The sequence below is a fragment of the Strix aluco genome, chromosome 3, assembly GCF_031877795.1.
Source record: "Strix aluco isolate bStrAlu1 chromosome 3, bStrAlu1.hap1, whole genome shotgun sequence".
NCBI lineage: Eukaryota > Metazoa > Chordata > Aves > Strigiformes > Strigidae > Strix > Strix aluco.
The window spans coordinates 125058761-125076059 of NC_133933.1; the positions used below are offsets into that span (position 1 = coordinate 125058761).

Consider the following 17299-nt stretch of genomic DNA (forward strand, 5'->3'; position numbering starts at 1 on the left):
TAGGTCTGTCTCATTCGTCAGCCTCACTCAGCCGGGGTTCATTCACTCCCAGGGATGTGCGTGTGTGAGTGTGTGTGTGTGCTGAGCGCTTTTCCTTCCCCGCTGCTGGCTGTGATCCTTCCAAGCAATGGGACTAACACTGTTCTCCGGGCAATGAGTACTGGATTGGGGCAGAAAGCACTTTCCTTTTCTCTGGAAGAAAACAAGCCGTGAGGATACTTAAGGATGTGCTGCCCAGATTTGTCTCCCACCTCCACCTTCCTCATAGGACTCATGTGCTTGACAGCTTTCAGCAACTTTGCTAAGTCTTCTGCAGACTTCTCAGGTAGGGGAGAAGCACATATCCTTCCGTATGCTGGACGGCTGCTTATGGATGGGAGCTCTTATTACAGTGTTCAGAAGCAGCTCATGAAAAGTGCAAATGAGCAGATCTGGGATAGTTATGTGGGAAGTAATTTTAATCTTTTTAAAATAAGCTGATGAAAAGGATCTTCTGTAAGAGGATTCTGAGTTTGTTAAAAGCCTTTCTAAATAACCCTTAGCAAAACTATTTCAGCAGAGTTAGTCTGAGTAATTCTGGGAACAAGGAAGGGAATAGTATTAACTTGTGTAAGTTTGTGATTTTGTGCTGTGTTTCTCTGAGGAGTGAAAAGAGCTAGGTTAGAACACTGGGAAGGTCTAGGACATAACTTAAAGCTAACATAGCAAAATCAAAGTATTTTGTAATGGGACAGATTCCTCTCCTCTTAACATACATCTCCTGATTGTTTCAAAAGCTCCCTGAGCTGAGATAAAGGAGATATCACATGCACAGAATGAATTATATTCTGAGCCTATGTTTGCTTAAGTCAGGAGAAAAAGTGTCTCATTACTAAATTTAAATAATTTCTGAATCTAAAAATGTTCATAGCACTTGTTTTGAGTTGTGCACAGCAGGTAAATACACAGCACTTTGGAGGTGTGGAATCCCATATAAGTTTTATAACTATGTACAGCTGCATCAGTCACTTTTAAATTACCTTTCTGCTTATGTTCTTTGTGGATGTGCATGTGGATCAGAGAAAATATAGCAGATCTCATTTTACAGTTGAGCAAGGTTGAATAGTTTTCTCGGGAATGGCTAATGAGGGTCACTGCTTTTGGAATATCGGTTCTAATTTTGGGTCTTAGTGTAAAGATGTAGTTTGGCGTATTCTTTAGGTGTGTGTTGCAAAACTCTTGTAATGGATAAGAACTGCCAATTACAGTTTGCTGATGAAAAAGTGCCATTAACAAGAGCTGAATCTCACTGGCCTCTGGTTTCAGCACATCACAACACTGCTACTCACTTTCTGGGAGTGCATGTGTCTGCGTGCTGTGAGAGATTTGTGTTAGAAAGGAGGAGCTTGTGGTGGAGGGGGGCAGAATATATACAGTAGCTTGAAGTCTTAATGTGAATTAAAGGGGGCTGACTTGCTTGTGATTCAGTCTTCTTTGGAGGCAGATCAGTCCTGGGGGCTGCCATTCAAGGCAGATCTGCCTCTGAATGGAAAGGACTGAGGCATTTCCCTGTTTCTAGTGTGTTTTTATCTCTTTCTCGGCATCGAGCTTTCTCTGTGCTCCTCCTTGGAAGCAAGTTAATGCAGAAGGGGTGCATGGAGTGAGCAGAACAGGAGCTAAAGCTGCAATGGAGAAAGTACTAATCATTCTGAAATACAGATAAAGTTTGTCCCAGCCAGGCCAAATTGCTAAGCATGAAAATGTGCAAAAGTGTCCCAGAGCAGGGGTACTTTACATTGTGTCTGCACAACATAGCCAGACCAGTGGAAGCTGGAAACAAATTTGATAGGCTTTGGTGATGCTGGGGGGGAAGGGGGGGGGCAGATGCTGTCCTTTTAAAAAATGGATAAGAAGGTTGCTGATAACAAAATCATGTTTTCTGCAACATCCAACTGTACTGTCATACTTTGAGAGAAGAGGGGTGGCTTAAAACCCTGTGTATGTGTATGGCAAGGTTGCACTCTGAATCAGGGTCTGTAATCCCAACAGCACAACCTCCCGTGTGTTTCCACAACTGTTGAAATCTTCTGCCAGATCCAAGCTACGTTTCCTGATAGCAGGCTTGGCAAATGTCCCCAGTCTTGTTGGACTGGCTGTACCTTGAAGCACAGGAAATGATTTGCTGCAGGAAGGGGCTGTACCCGGTGTGTAGCAGCTCAAATATGGTTTTCTAAGTTCAGTAGCTGGTTAGCCACAAGATGAAAGGGGGTAGGAAAAGGTACAATATTTCCCAAATCACACCTTATGCTTCCCCAATACATTTTGCAAAGACCCCATTCATTGCCCTCCAATGCTTGAAGGCACGCACCATGTGATGTGCCTCTGTGAAGGAGCAGTGGCCCAGATTTTCCTACCTGATGTTTGTTACTGTTGCCCCCATATATGAATTGTCAGCTGACATGAGGAATGGAAGGGGCTATCTTTTTAACATAATTTGACCATAATGGTTTCTGGCCACTTACATACTTTTTCTATACTTCAGGGTGTTCTGGGTTCTCCTCCAGCATAGCTTCAATTGAGCAGGTGAATGTCTTTGGGGAAGTCTTATAGCCTTACAATATGCCATCCCACCTAGAGGTGGTGCATCCAAAACATGAATTGTCTACATCTCAAGTAGATTAATGGATTTGTATCAATTATTGGTGCTGAGGAATGGAAGGCTTGCTGTGATCCCATAAGAGGTTTCTGCAGCAGGTTGACAGCTGCCCACATGCTGGAGGGAGATGACACAGCTCACTGGGGTGTAAGGGCTTTTCCAGGTTGCAAATAATAGTACAGTCCAGAGAGAGCAGCTGAAGCTCTTTGGCAAACAATGTTTTCTTAAACAAAGTCCTGTAGACCTTGTTTAACAACAAAGCTTCTCTGGCTTCTCAGCTTGGTTCAACTCAGCACTGCCAGGGAGGTGCTGCTGTTAGCAATAGGTCACAGCCTTTTTGTGGTGGGCCAGACAGAGTGCACAGATCCAGCCCTGGAAGGACACAGCTCAGGGATTAGGGATGGCCAGTCTTGAGCTCTAAGCAGATCATAAGCAGCTCTGATCTCGCTCTCACACTGCAGCTATGCAAAAGGACTGGCCAAAAGACTTACTAAGACTTGCGCACCCACCCATGTCCCACTGCTCCCAATACTGTCCCCCTGGCTGGGTCTTCAAGGTGTGTGCCTCTTGGCTGCAGGAAGATTTCTTCTTTACACGGGATCATGAGAGGCCACCCTGAGGAGAGGCCCAGCATGGCACTCACAGGAAAGCACAGGTAGAGCTGGTGGGGATCTCCATCATCTCGGCTCCCAGGCCTCTGAGCGCATGGTCTCACATTGTGGCTCCATCCCTCCTGTTTGAACAGCTCAAATGCCACAACATGATGACTGCATGTCCTGCTGGGGACTGGTATAATCTGAGATGTAAGAATTAAAATTCCTTTTAGGTGAAGTATTTGAACTATGTGAAGAGTTTTGACGTTGTTTTCTTTAATAGTTCTTTAAACATTGATTTTGGCAGGAGGGTGTGTGGGTAGGAAGCAGATCCTTGGGGAGAGAGTGGAGTTATCAGGCACTTTGGAGCCTCTTCTTAAGAAGGCCTGGACTTTTTCTCTGTGGCTGCTTGTAATATGGGTTCTTGATCTAATCTCATTCTGTGATCAGTTCTTGTGCTCTGGACTGTTTGAAGGTTTAGGACCTAGTGTTGTGATGTGTCACCATGCCCCTTATGTTCCAGGTGACACTTGAAGACTGTGATGAGGTGTGGGTTAAGAGGCTGGTCTTTTGAATCTCTGTGCTTTAACTATAAACCCTTAATACTAATCTCAGTCTCAGCAATGAACTCTCTGAAATCCCAGCTGGTTGATAAAACTTCACCTTTGTTTTAGCCCTTTTCTCTTTGTGGTGGGAGTCCAAGACAAAGCAATATCCTTGCCCTGCCAGAGGAAGCTGTACCATAGCTCCTCTGCACAGGCTCTGGGAGGCAGTGATCTATGTGCAGTGCACAGAGCTTGCTCCTTAGAGGGACTAGGCTAATGAAAATGGGGCCAAAATTAGTCTTTGGTGCTAATTTAAAATGCAGACACTGAAAGCTTAGTCGAAAGTTTAGTCAACAGCTATTGCTCATATCCTGTGTGTTGTCTCTAGATCCAGCCATGGGATTCCTGTCTCTGAAGCTAATCTGTGCAAACACATGTTGAATTCTGCTCTGCCCACTGCCAGCCAAGGTGACCATTTAATTTCCAGCTGCATACCTGCAGGGAATTAGGTTTGTGTGATTATGATGCTGTGCTCCAATTCTCCTCGATAACTTTCCCATTCATTAGCTAATTTCAGGCACATCAGATCTATGCGATTGCCACGAGTTTCACGTTAACGGAGACAGATCATTTCACTAGTGCTGCAGTACAGAAAATGCTGTGCTGTGAACTCAACCATTTGCAGACATCAGAGAATCCACTGCAGGGGCTTAAGCCAAAAACTTTGGTTTCTAGGCATGGAAATAGCTTTGATGGGAGCTCATGCCTTTTCTGACAGGAGAACCCAGCTGCAGGACATAAAGCTGTAGGAATAACAGCCCCAGTAGTGCTGCTCCCCCTGGGCCTGCTTTAATTTTTATGTTCTTTGCATTATATTTGGCACAAGCTCGATGTGAGCAGCACTTTGCTCAAGGGAGCTGATCCGGCATTGAGCCAGATGAATACTGCTAGCTCCTATCCACACCCTGCAGGTGAGCCCTGGGTAACTTTTGGGACTTCTCCCTGGAGGCTCTTCCTGGCTTTGAAAGCACAAAAATTTTTTTTGTTGTTGTGTTTTGTTTTTTTTTTTTTTTCTTTTCCCCAAGAATGGCAGGTTTCAAGTGAAAGCTGCTTTTGCCACCTCCCTGCTAATTGGCTCAGTGTGTTTGTTTGAGCTGATGAGGGCTGGAGTTGGGAGGGGAAAGGCACTTCTCCCTGATTGCATTTAATCAGTCCATAATAAAGGCAATTTGTTTGACAAGTCCATTCACCAAATTATCACCAAAATCTACATGCTAACAGCTTCTGAATGGCTTGAGTCAGACTTTGATATTGGTTTTGGAGCCCTGAATGGGTCAATGGTGTCAAGGGGGTCCAGAAATTCCACATGTTGAAAGCTACAGGCTGTGAAAGGGGGATTTTAAAGAGAAAGGCAGATACAATTTCTTTTCCAGTGCGGTGGTGTAACCCAGTAATGAGGTTTGTGCTTTTGATCCCAGAGGAAAACAGACATGCTTTAGACTTTGTTTAAAGACTGGACCAAACCCAGGCCACCTCCATATCGTCTCCTGGTGAAGGGCTCCAAGTGATGAGGTTGGATGGACGTCAGGCTGCTGCTTGAAGAGGTCCTTGCCCCAGGTGGTGTTTTCCTCCTCAGCTGGAGGTCGTATGTGCTAACCCATCCATCACAGCTGTGTGGGCTGCAGTTTAGCTTAATGATGGGGAACCTGTACTGGGGTAGAGAAATTCTCCTTTGCAGAGGTGACAAAATTCAAAACCTCATCAAAGCCAGTTAAAAACCACTGTTAGCCTCTTCTGCTGACGTTCTGGAGATGTGCTTGCATGATGAGCTGGAGGGAATGGGTCTGCGGAGCTGGAGGCAATGGCTGGGTCTGGCAGCCATGGCTGAGCAGTTCTCACAAGGGGAAGCTGCATTTGGTTTTGTGTCATGTATGTCTGTCTGTCTGTCTGTCTGTCAGTGGGGGAAGGAGTCTAAAGACCTCAGAGAGCTGAGAGGTGTTGGAGGAGGAAATCAATGGGCAGGGTATCAAGTACCAGTTCTGCTGCTATTGGGAAAGGAGGAGAAGCAGCAGCACAGAAGCTGGGGCTATTTTGGTGCCTTAGAGAGTTGTTCTAGTTTGTCAGCAGGGATGCAGCTTTGCGGGCATCAATATACCATGTTAAGCAAAGATACAAATGTCTGTGCACTCCTGTCCTGAGGCTTGCTACAGAAAACACCATGGGTTTCCCAACAGTTGTGATAATAATGCTATGAGGGAGGAGTCCGCACTTGCTGAGTCTTTAAATGTTCAGAGTTTACTTTTACTGATAGCTGAGGGGACCAAACTGAGCTTCAGGAAGAGAAACACGTGTTTCCAATTCTGTGTGTTTGTGGTCCTGGGCTGTGACCAGAGGCGCTGCTGTTACTGCTGTGAAAAAGCAGCTGCAGGTCTGTATTTGCAGTGCCAGGGAAAGGAGGCACCGTCAGGGAGGGAGGGATGGGGCTGCTGTGGGTGCCAGGATGTCTCGTGAGGGGTCTGTGTGAAACCTCATGTAGGCAATGACTTCAAGCTCAAGAGCCATATGTATGCATCTGGCTCACATCATGTGGAAATCCACTGTTTTAGCCATCAGAGCTGTCAGCAAGAGCCAAGAGAGACCCCAGGGATCCCAATGTCTGTGGGATGATTGGTAATGTTTATATAGTACCTACTTATTGCAGTGGCTCAGAAACTGGTTCACTGATGCAAACTTTTGTCAGTACCAGGAACACTTTATTTAATTTGTATGATTAACAACAACAACAAATCCACTGTGGTAGCTTTAATCATTTCAAAGTATCCCAGGTTATTGGTACCCACTAGATGCACAGTCTAGTTGAGGAACATGTCCTTGCAGCATTCTTCCTATGTCTGTATGTTGTTAGGGATACAAATGCTGCAGAGTTAAAGAAAGCAACTGTTTATGTCCTCAGGTAAAAATTGTTCCCTGATTTAAGACTCCGTGAAAGAAGATTTTATATAACACAAATAGTTTGGTCAATTAAAAAAAAAAGTGGGAATTTTAATGTATCCTCTCTCAACCAAGATACTTGATACTTAGAAGCTAAAAGCATACTTTAAGGGGTGTGTGGGGGAGCAGAATAAGCTTAGTCTCTGCAGGGGGAGAAAAACTATGTATTTACACTTGGCACTTTTGCTGATCCTTTTGTTGATGCTAATTTAAACATGGCCTGATCTCCCACAGTGCTTGGTGTTCAGAACTGAAAATTGGACGATGTGTTTAGGTGGGAGTGCAGTGATTTAGGTGGCCAACACCAGGACTGTTTACATGTCTTATTTGAGATTGGCTGCTTGTGCTTGGCATGTTTGTGCATGTATAGATTGAACTTTCTGCTTTCTGTTCCAAGATAGCAATCCCAGTCCCTGTGGGGGACCATTTGAAGCAACTACCCCGTTTTTTTTCTGTGCTCTTGTCATTCCTTCTTATTCAGATACCCAAGACCTTCACAGATTCAGTCTGTTTCTGTCCCTTGAAAGGTATGTGGCTGCCTGCAGGAACAGACTCAATGCGCTGCTCAAAGTAGTTAATAGGATTTTTGGTCAGGCTGGTTTGGTGCAATACTTACTACCAGGTTCCTCATGTCCTTTCTAGTGCTGTGCCTCACTGATCTGGTACTGCTGTTGTCTGGGATTTTTGTGCTCTTCAAGAGACAGGCAAGGGCCAAACACTGCTCAGCTGTGAGGCAACTTTGCTGATTTGCCAAGAGCTTTGCAGAATGCACAGAAGTTAATCCCAACTCAGCTTTTTGCAGATTAAATCTGATAGAGAAGTAATAATGTTTAAGAGAACTGCTTGGGTTACCTATTATTATTTATTTCTTTCTTTATTTACCTAGCTGCTCCTTTTGCCTGAGGAAAAAATGGTGAGTTGTGTGTCTCAGGCTGGGTTTGGGTTGATCCAAGTGTGCCTGGCTCAGCTCACTAACTGGGGATATGAGCTCATTCGTAGTAATTAAAGTATGTATGTCTGCTCTTTTGGGGATGCTTAACGCTTAGCTGCCTGGAACTCAGTGCGTGTCTTTTCATGTCAGAGAGACAATGATGGTTTGGCAATTCTGAGTTGCACAGTAAAATAAATCTTGGCTGAGTCTCTTCAAATATATCATGTGATCTTGAACCATGTTGGCAGATGCTGTGGTATCAGTGTTGATGGGGCTCCTTTGGATGTGAAGGCTTGCTATACAATAATCGCTCTTGGATCCATCTGGATCCTTGCATGAAGATGGAGCAGCGTGTGTGGGACCTGCAGTTTGGGCAAACTCTCCGAGTGGTCAGGTTTCAGAAGTGTATTTAAATTAACAGATGGATGTAGCATACTGCTGAAGAATTTGCAGTAGATGTTGTCTGAGCACTTTAGTTGTGGTGGGCAGGGAAGGTTGCATCCACCTGCTGACAAAGTATCCCACAGCCTTAACAGAGGGAGAAAGATGTAAAAAATATATTTCCTTTTTTAATCTTACATTAAGAGAAGGCCCATAGACCCAGATTATGAGCAGTTTTATCAGCCACTTACAATCAAAGAACTTCACTATATACTTTTGTGCACCATCTTTTGACCTGGTATCAACACACTAATTGCCAGCAGAGACACTTCTCACTCCTCCAGCAGCCCATAAAAGCACCAGAATCATCATGGTCTGAGAGAGGGCTGTCTTTAGGTGAGTTATACTAATTCTTTGATAGACTAGGTACCTGATGGTGCTGCTTGCCAAAAAAGGACCATTCAGACCACCTACTCTGAGACCCCCTATGTGATTGTGTTATTTTATTTTCATCTGCTATCAGATGCCTGTGGTTTTGCTGCTATGATATTATCAACATGTGTTGTATTAGCCTTAAGGGTTTAAAATGGGCTTTTACTCCAACAAGTAAATATAAAAACAAACACAGCAGTGGGAGGATTTTCTGCTAATTTTATCTCTGTGATTTTTGTATCACACTGTGGGCTGGGGTGACCTGCATCTTGTGTCTAGGACCTGTGGGCTCAGCTGTGATCCTTTATTGTTTGCTCCTCTGAATTGATATTAAGGTTGCTCTATGGCAGGTGCTATTTCTGGCATTCATTTCCCATGTTTGCTGTATTTTGCAAAGGCTTTTGGCTCTCGCGTTTTTCCTTAAAGGTGTGTTGGGCCAAGAGTGCAGAATGATAGGTGGTAACTTGAGCTGCTGTGGCTGGATTATGTTCCATTTTGGGAACATTTTTAGGAAATCTCTTACCTCTGTGGTCTGTGTGGGGCCTCTTAAGTGCAGTGCTGCTGTGGCCCTGGCGATGCCCATAAGTTGCTGTGGGACAAAATTCTGCACTTTGGTTTTGAAAAAGTTTAGCTTTCGTGTGGAACATTCAAAGAACAGCATTACGGTTGCAAATCAAACATTTGGAAGTTAAGAAATGTTAAAATTAACTACTTGAATCCAGCCCTTCAGGTTTTTATATTATGAGTTACTCTTTAATGAGAACATACTACTTTTTCTCCACCTCCTTGGGACTCCTTTATTGTCCAGTGCATGGGACAGCTGCCTAACATTTGTTTTCTTTATCCTCCTGGTTCATTATGGCCCTAGGCCTTTATTTAATATGTGTTATTTAAACCCTATTTAGCTTGTTGTGAGCGTCCTACAAAGAGGGATGTATTCACCCTTCTGGAAAGAGAGTCTGGAGTGTTACCTGCATTGTGCAGATGAGGATCCAAAGCATCCAATGATGATCCATTAGCATCAGGAGCTCTAATTGCCCAATATTTCAGAGATTGTTCAGTATCTACATTTTTCTCTAGAAGCCCCTTATCCATTCTCTCAAGCTGTGATAGGCAGGAAGAAATAGGTGATGCTTGATACACAATTTCTTCTTCAACACTGTAATATATGTATGCAAATGGGCTGCATGGCTTAAAATGAGTATTACAGTTGCAAAGTCAAGTGCATGTAACTAAGTGTTGTAGGTTAACCCCCATAGGCAGCTAAGCACCACACAGCCGCTTCCTCACCTCCCCTCTCCACCCCCAGAAGAGTGGGGTAAGTGAGGAAGAGTAAAAGCAAAACATAATAATAGACATAAAAATAGTTTCATAACTAAAGAAGTAGAAGATAAAAGAAAAAAAATAAAATAAGCGATGCAAAGGCAATCAATCACCATGTCTCATGGGTAGGCTGATGCTCAGTCAGATCCCAAGCAAAAGATGGCTGTCTTACCTAAACCCCACTCCATTCTGTTTTATTGCCGAACATGATGTTATATGACATGGAATATCTCTTTGGTTAGTTGGGGTCATCTGCCTGTTTGTGTTGCCTCTCAACCTCTTGTGCACCCTCCAATCTATTAACTGGGGGGGCAGAGTGAGAAACAGAGGAAGCACTGATGCTGTGCAAACACTGTTCAGCAATAGCTAAAACATTGATGTGTTATCAGTACTGGTTTGGTCATAGATCCAAAGCACTGCACTATACAAGCTGCTATGAAGAAAATTAACTCCATCACAGCCAGACCCAGTACACTAAGGAAAGGGCAACATTACACCTGTATTTTATATGTAATACGAGCTGAGGTGGATATGATAGCAAGCTTTTGGTTGGCAGACATGATATCAGCCCATAAAGTGCAGTTGTAAGAAGGATCTGGTATTGCATAGTTTTTTTTTCTTAGAGCAGTCAAGCTTTGAGGATTACATTATTTGGGATGAGATAATAGTCATAAAATTGGGTTACAAATTTGGGGTCAGTCCTTGAAATGTATTCCAAGAGATCTTTAAAAATGAGTTTTGAAGACATTCCCCCTCCAAATTTTTGTTTGTTTGTTTCTGTCCCTTCATAGGAGAAAAAGAAATGTAAATGTGTCTATTCAAAGGCACGAATAAAGATCCTCTGGTGCAAGTGATATCACTAAAAATAGAGCCTTGGGATTTGTCCAGTTTAGTTTCTCTCTAGTTTTTTATTGTGTGAGTAACCCCTTGGAAACCGAGGTTGTTGATCTGACAGTTTCCAAAGCACATCCATCTCTTCACGTATCTTTTGTACAGGGGCTGCTTCCGTTGTGTTAACACTGTTTGCTTCCTGGTTTATGTGCTCAAGCTGAATTCCAGCTCAAAGAGATTAAAGCTTCATAAAAGTGAGTTGAGCAGGGAAGTGGCTCCACCGCTGATGATGAAACGCACACATCTGTGACCCACGCTGTGCTCACATGTTAGTTTATTGTTAGCCTCACAATAAAGGGTAGCACTGGGTTTTGTTCAGCTAAACAACTTTGATGGAATGAGTTGTATAGAAAAAAGAATAGATGAAGCCTGGCTGTTATTTGCCAAAATGTTCTTTGTTTTAGCTGTGTTGTGTGGGATGCAGAACTCCCAGAAGAGGATAGTCTCTCTTCTATAGCAGCCAAGGAGAGCTGATGGATTGAATAGGGAGGCAGAGACAGAGGTTCAGCGAGAAGGGGTGAAAAAATTTTCTGATTCTTCCTGCCCTTTGGACTGGTTTGTCTTTAGCTGACAGCCCCAGGCTTTCACTTTAGCTGTACTGCAAGAGTAGAGGTTTTGCTATAACAGTAAGTTGTACTGTAAATGCGGTTGGTGCCATTTGGCTTGGGTTTGGTTCAGAGTTAGCATGCACAGATAGTAGTTAGTGCATTTTAGCAAGGGTATAGCCAGTGGCTGGAGTGTAAAGGTCTATCAGCAGCTGCAGGAAGTTGAATGCTTGGTGTTAGACAATCCATTTTTCTTGCTGGATAAATGAAAAATCACTTTATCTCTCTTTTCTTAAACATTGTCCATATAATTGGAGGGCAGGGTTCAAGTTCAAACTGATAGGATTATTTTGCTTCCCTAAATTGCATGACAGTGGTCCCCTTAGCAAATTAAGCCATGGACCCCTTTTGCTGTAATGGGAACCAATCTCATTAGAAACAGAGCTGGATTAGTGAAGAGTCCAACCTACCATACAGATAGGAATTCTGACCCCAGCAGGCCTGAAGCGGCCTTTGTTCACTCCAGCCTCCTCTGCATTTTCCCGTCACTTATACATCTGTGTGGTGGAGCTGGTGGTGATTATTTCTGCTCAAGAAAAACCTGCTGGGGGGTGAAGAGGAAGTTGATTGGCCAGCGTGATATCACAATATGAATGATAAGGTGTTTTTTAAATGTTTCCTTTGATTTAAGTCATTGGAGTACAAGACTGATTAAAGATGCCTGTTGCAGGGTATTGGAGATTAAGGGCCACTCTTCACTGGTTTGACCTGTGAGTCAGAAAATGATCTTTTTTCTGCCTCTCAGCGTTATTCTCTTCTACAGATCAGAAAATCTGGACTTATTCACACTAACCTTTCCAACATCTGGACACAGAAAGCTCTTTTTTGTGGAAAAGAAAGACAAACCTTTTTACCTGTGGCCTGTGTTGGTTCTGTCTGTCCTTCTTGATGTTGGTGGTTGGCTCTTGATGGATTATGTTGTGGACTGTCCAAGCTACTTTATCAAGCAGTTGGGGCCAACAGCCTTGAGCTGGCTCTGTGCACACCAGTGCCAGCAAGAGAGCAGCATGACTGTGCCTGCAGCAGGCTCCCAGGGAGATGTTGTTGTTCAGGAACAGTGCTGAGCAGTGGGGGTGCTGCTTCTGGAGATGTTCATGTGCATCCCTGTCTTGGCCTTAGCTCAGTGCTGGTGTTGTACGTGCTGCTGTTGTCTGTTGTTTTCTTTCTTCCCTTTGCATCCTTACATTCTGCTTTTGGGATCCACCCTATCTATCTATCTATCTATCTATCTATCTATCTATCTATCTATCTACTTGTCTGTATTATCTGCAGTTTTCCTCGTTCTGAGGTCCCTCAACTCTGGGAGATTACAGGTACAGCCCTGGCTGATTCCAGCCGCTGCCATGAGGTGAAGCCACGTTAAGAATGCTAAAAAGGGCGAATCCCATTGCTTCCTGGGTTAAGAGCCATTTTCTGATCCTTGAGGAAATCCTTGTGCCCTTGCATCTCTCCTATATTCTACTTCTCTGACAGATCTTGTAGGTATTGCCTGGAGCTTGCTTCCTGGCTGGAATTTCGTGCTTGAAGCAATCTGGCAGAGAAGGCAGACTGTGGACACTGTTTAAAAGCGGCACCAATGAAAGAATGAGCCTAGTCAGTTATTGTAGTAATTTGTTGCTATTGATTAGCTTGGAGGCTAATGCTGAAGTGGTGAGGAGTCCTGACTTGGTGAGTAATTCAATATAAAGCAGTGGGACTATTCACATGAGGGAGAGTTGGCTTCTCTTTATGCCTACTCCTGATGGATATGAAGTGGGTTTTTTAAATAAATGTCATTAGCAAGAGCAAGGGTTAACCAGGGTAATTAACACTGCTAAGCTATGGTCTATTTCTCACCAGCTAGGCTGCAAATAGGCAGCTGAAGAAACAAATCTATTTTCTGTTCTTGTTACATTTCTGGATATATTTTAAGGTTTCTCAGAAAGACCAGAACAATGAAACACCCTTTAATAATAGCAATCTCTTTTCTTCATGGTGCAGCCTGAGCAAGCATTCAGACCCTTTCCTTCTGGGATTGTTAATTTCCTTTTTTTTTTTTTTTTCCCTGAAATAAAAACAATACTCCCCCAAAAGCACAACTTCTGCAGCGCTGTGACAGAGCCAGCTGCTGTCACTCTTATCAGACAGGCGTTGGATGGGAAATTGTCTTCGGTTTTCCCCCTCTAAGCTGCAACTCAGGGAAAAAGAAATAATAGCAACAAAAAACTCCATAAGTTGTTCTAGGGCTGTCAAAAATAGTAACTAATGCCCACCCTGAATTTCTCTTAGTGGTTTTTCAAAGGCTTCCATCCTTTATGTGCATGGGGGAGAATGAGGCACGTGGGAAAGAAATTGCATTCAGTAAAATGAAATATTACCAAGCCAATTGGAGCCATAATCCTTGGATCTCCTGAAGTCTGAGGCTGTAACCCTAAGCCTGATTCAAGTGTGAGGGGAGCCTGTGATTAAAGAGACTGTCACAGACCTCCTGCGTGTCCCTGACTACACAGGCCTGAAGCTCACTGCAAGAGCCTGGGGTCTGTGGGACTTAACCTCTCTTTCCCTGCCTGTCCCTTTTGATTACATGTTTCCTGAGTGTCTCCGTGTGTCTGTTACTGTAGCTTGATTCTTTGCTGGGTTTTTTTGAGCCCAGATCCCATAGTTACCTGGATTGTAGTGACTTCTAAATAGTTTTGGGGCTGGGAAGTTGAAGGGTATGTGTACTGCCCCATTAATAGTGCTGGGACTCTGAAGACTTTCTGGTACAGAAAGGTCTCACAAAGTAGAGAGATTAGATAGTCCTATCTATCTGCTCCTTTCAAATGAATGTCTTTACTTGATCCTGTCTGTGACTAGTTAGATTAGCTGGAAGTTACTTATGGAAAGGATGCCTTTATTTGCACTTCTGCAGTCCAAAACACTGGAGTAAGCTCAAGTAGCACACATGGTGTTTACCCATGTCTGTGAAGTTGCCAGCAAATGCTTTTGATGAGACACTGCTTCAGCAAGTTGCAAGTCTGTAAGACCTATGGTGGCTGCCTGCCTATACCATTCAGCAGACCTGGAGTAAGGTAGAGGTGCAGCTGTGGCCGATGGGAGCATTTTCTTTGCCAGCTTGGCCGGACAACAGCAGGCTCTGATATTACTTTCTCCAGTCACTCCATCCCTTTCTTGTGAGGGTGGTAGAGAATGAAACATTTCTGCTTTTTTTTTACCTCTGGGGTTGTGGTCCAGCTGTGCTCCCTCTGCTTCCCAATCAGAGTTGTCTTGGTCCAAACTTTACATGTCTTACAAAGGATCAAATCAGCCTGACCCACGTTGATCTCCAGGGGAGGCCTTATTGCAGCCTTTCAGTACTTAAAGGGGACTTATAAGAAAGACAGAGAGAGACTTTTGACCAAGGCCTGTAGTGACAGGACAAGGGGCAATGGTTTTAAACTGAAAGAGGGTAGATTTAGACTAGACATAAGGAAAAAAAAAATTATGATGAGGGTGAGACACTTGAACAGGTTGCACAAAGAAGCTGTGGCCACCTCATCCCTGGAAGTGTTCAAGTTCATGTTGGATGGGGCTTTGAGCAACCTGATCTAGTGAAAGATGTTGGGAGACCTGGACTAGATGGTCTTTAAATGTCCCTTTCAACCCAAACCATTCTGTGATTCTATGATCATAAGAGACTTCAGAATTGTCTTTAAACTCAGACCTGTCCCTTTGTGCAAAAGTCCTCTGCTGGTTGAAAACTACTTTTCTGCTGTGGGGTTAGTGAGGGATGCAGCATGTTGTTACTATCCTGAGTGAGATATTACCCTAGTATCCATGCCTGTGGATGCAGAATTGCCTTTTAAAGCCCCACTCAGCCTTGTCAGTGTTGGTGGATTAGAGCTGCATTTTTATGTCTGCTGGCCAAAGCAGCCTAAACTAGAAAATGCTGGATGGGGACGGAGGCTGGCTAGATGCTTGATCCCTTGTTTCAGGGCCTTTCTGGCCCATTTCCTGGCATAGTTTTCTGGAGGAAATCAGAGCTGCCTCCATCCCAGCCATATGTCATTGGCTTAATGACAGCACTGATGGATGTCGTGGGAGATCAGGCTTTTCCCTGAACACTTGGCCTGATGGTGGAGGTGCGAGAGTGAGGTCAACACCCTTTTCTGCTCTCGAAGAAGTGGCTATCAAGGGACAATAACTTTTCATTTATGGCTTTTTCCATTGGTGACAATGAGCCTGATTTGCATTGTAAAGAAGCTGTCATGTAAATGGTGTCTGGCTCATGTGATAACAGAGCTCATCTGTGATCCCGCCCCTGTGGGATGTGCAATGAGTGTAAGATGTTCTCTTAGACATTAGGCATGTGAAAGGCACACTTATCACAGAAATGTGGTGGGGAGAGGTAGGGAAATGTCTATCTGATGGTGTATTTAAACAGAGATTGAGCATGCAGGAAATTGGACAGAGGCAGAAATTTACTCTCTCAGGCTGTTCTTAATCTTGCCTGGCCATGTGAGGGGAGCATCCAGCCCTCCTGATGCCCAGGCATGAGCAAAGCTTGGTGTATTTTGAGTGCTCTGATGAAGACTTTTATTCTCAATCTGATGGCTTGTTCATGCTAGCACTTCATTGATAAATCATTAATGGTGTTTCTAATGAGACTTTTAGGACTGCTCTGGAAACTTTAAAACCTGTAGTAGTAAGGTAAGGCTGCAGGTTAAACACCTTGGAGGCCAGGTGCTTTTTGTTTGTGACTTGACTCTAAATTTTCTAGCTTTACTTGAAAATTTTAATGTTTCCTCCCTCTTCTCCCCCTAGTTCTGAATTTCTAGCAGGTCTCCAACTAATATATTCAAGCATGCTCAATATATCTATCAGGAGTAATTCACAGTTACATAGAATTGATCATTCATGGCTGTAGAAGCATTTTGCTGTAGAGACTAAATACCAATAGCACTATATTGCAGATGGAGAAACTGAGACACAGATTGTACCATCAGCAGTGGGATTCCGTTTTCCTTAAATGTTCCAAAGACACCTTCATCTTACCTAAGCTGTTTCTTTGGGCTTCTAGGGGATGTATCGTCTGACTTGCATTACCTCTACATCTAGATATCACTGGCATCCCATGATTGCTGGTTCCTCTCTGTTGACCCAAAGAAGGTCCAGACAGCTAGCTTAGACTAGATGGGTCCTGTTTAAAGCCACTGAAGTGGAGAGCAGTAAAGCTGACAACCTGACTTCTAGCCCATCTCCTGTGCCATTTTTAGTTCTTGGCACTTTGCTGATATGCAGCGGATATAAGATGATTCTGTAATTCGTTCTTTCTGTCTTTTTAGGGCACTTTTTGCAGGAAACTTCCTATTAGGGTGGTGAGGTATGAAACTGGAATACCACCCTCTGCTAGTGTCCTTACAAGTAATGTCTATGTAGTGGATTGCTAGCTTTGCAGTTGCTCCCTTACCATGAGGAATGGTAGGTAATACTCCTTGTACTGCTCTGATAGAGCTAAAGAAGCCCAAGGAGCAAGGAGACTGGCCTCAGTGGTTTGAGATTTGTGTTTGTATTTTCTATTTTTCACTTTCCAGCCTAAGGACGTTCATTAATTGTTTTGATGTATGTGTCGTCTCCTACTCTTAGAAATGCTGTGCTTGTTTTAAGAGCAGAATGACATTCATTCACTCTGAAATAACCTGCGGATTTGTTTTTCTGGGCGTTGTAAAACAGACTAGGTATAAATGCTGCAATTAGGAGGTGATGGGCTAATCTCATTAGTCAGTGGGAAGAAACACTGGGGTCAATGGGTTGGATAATGAAATCTGAAGATAAATTTTGATGTGCCAGATGGCCTGGCATAGTGGTTCCACTAATTTGGAAGGAAGGAGAGCCAATAGTAGCTTTGAAGAACAAAAACTGTAGCAAGAGGCGGCATGTGATTTCTGTAAACTAAAAACCTTTTTTTTTGTGATGTCTCAGTTGAGTGCAGGCCTGTGGGATTAATCTGGCCC

General features: G+C 43.7%; 1 protein-coding gene across 1 annotated transcript in view; it reads left to right on the top strand.

The window, feature by feature from the left end:
* The first annotated feature begins 225 nt into the window (after positions 1-225).
* Positions 226-17299, top strand: part of EVA1A (eva-1 homolog A, regulator of programmed cell death) — a 210663-nt gene continuing 193589 nt past the window's right edge. Inside the window, exon 1 of the mRNA XM_074820817.1 lies at positions 226-325. Coding sequence (XP_074676918.1) covers positions 226-325 — 100 coding nt within the window. The remainder of the gene's footprint in view (positions 326-17299) is intronic.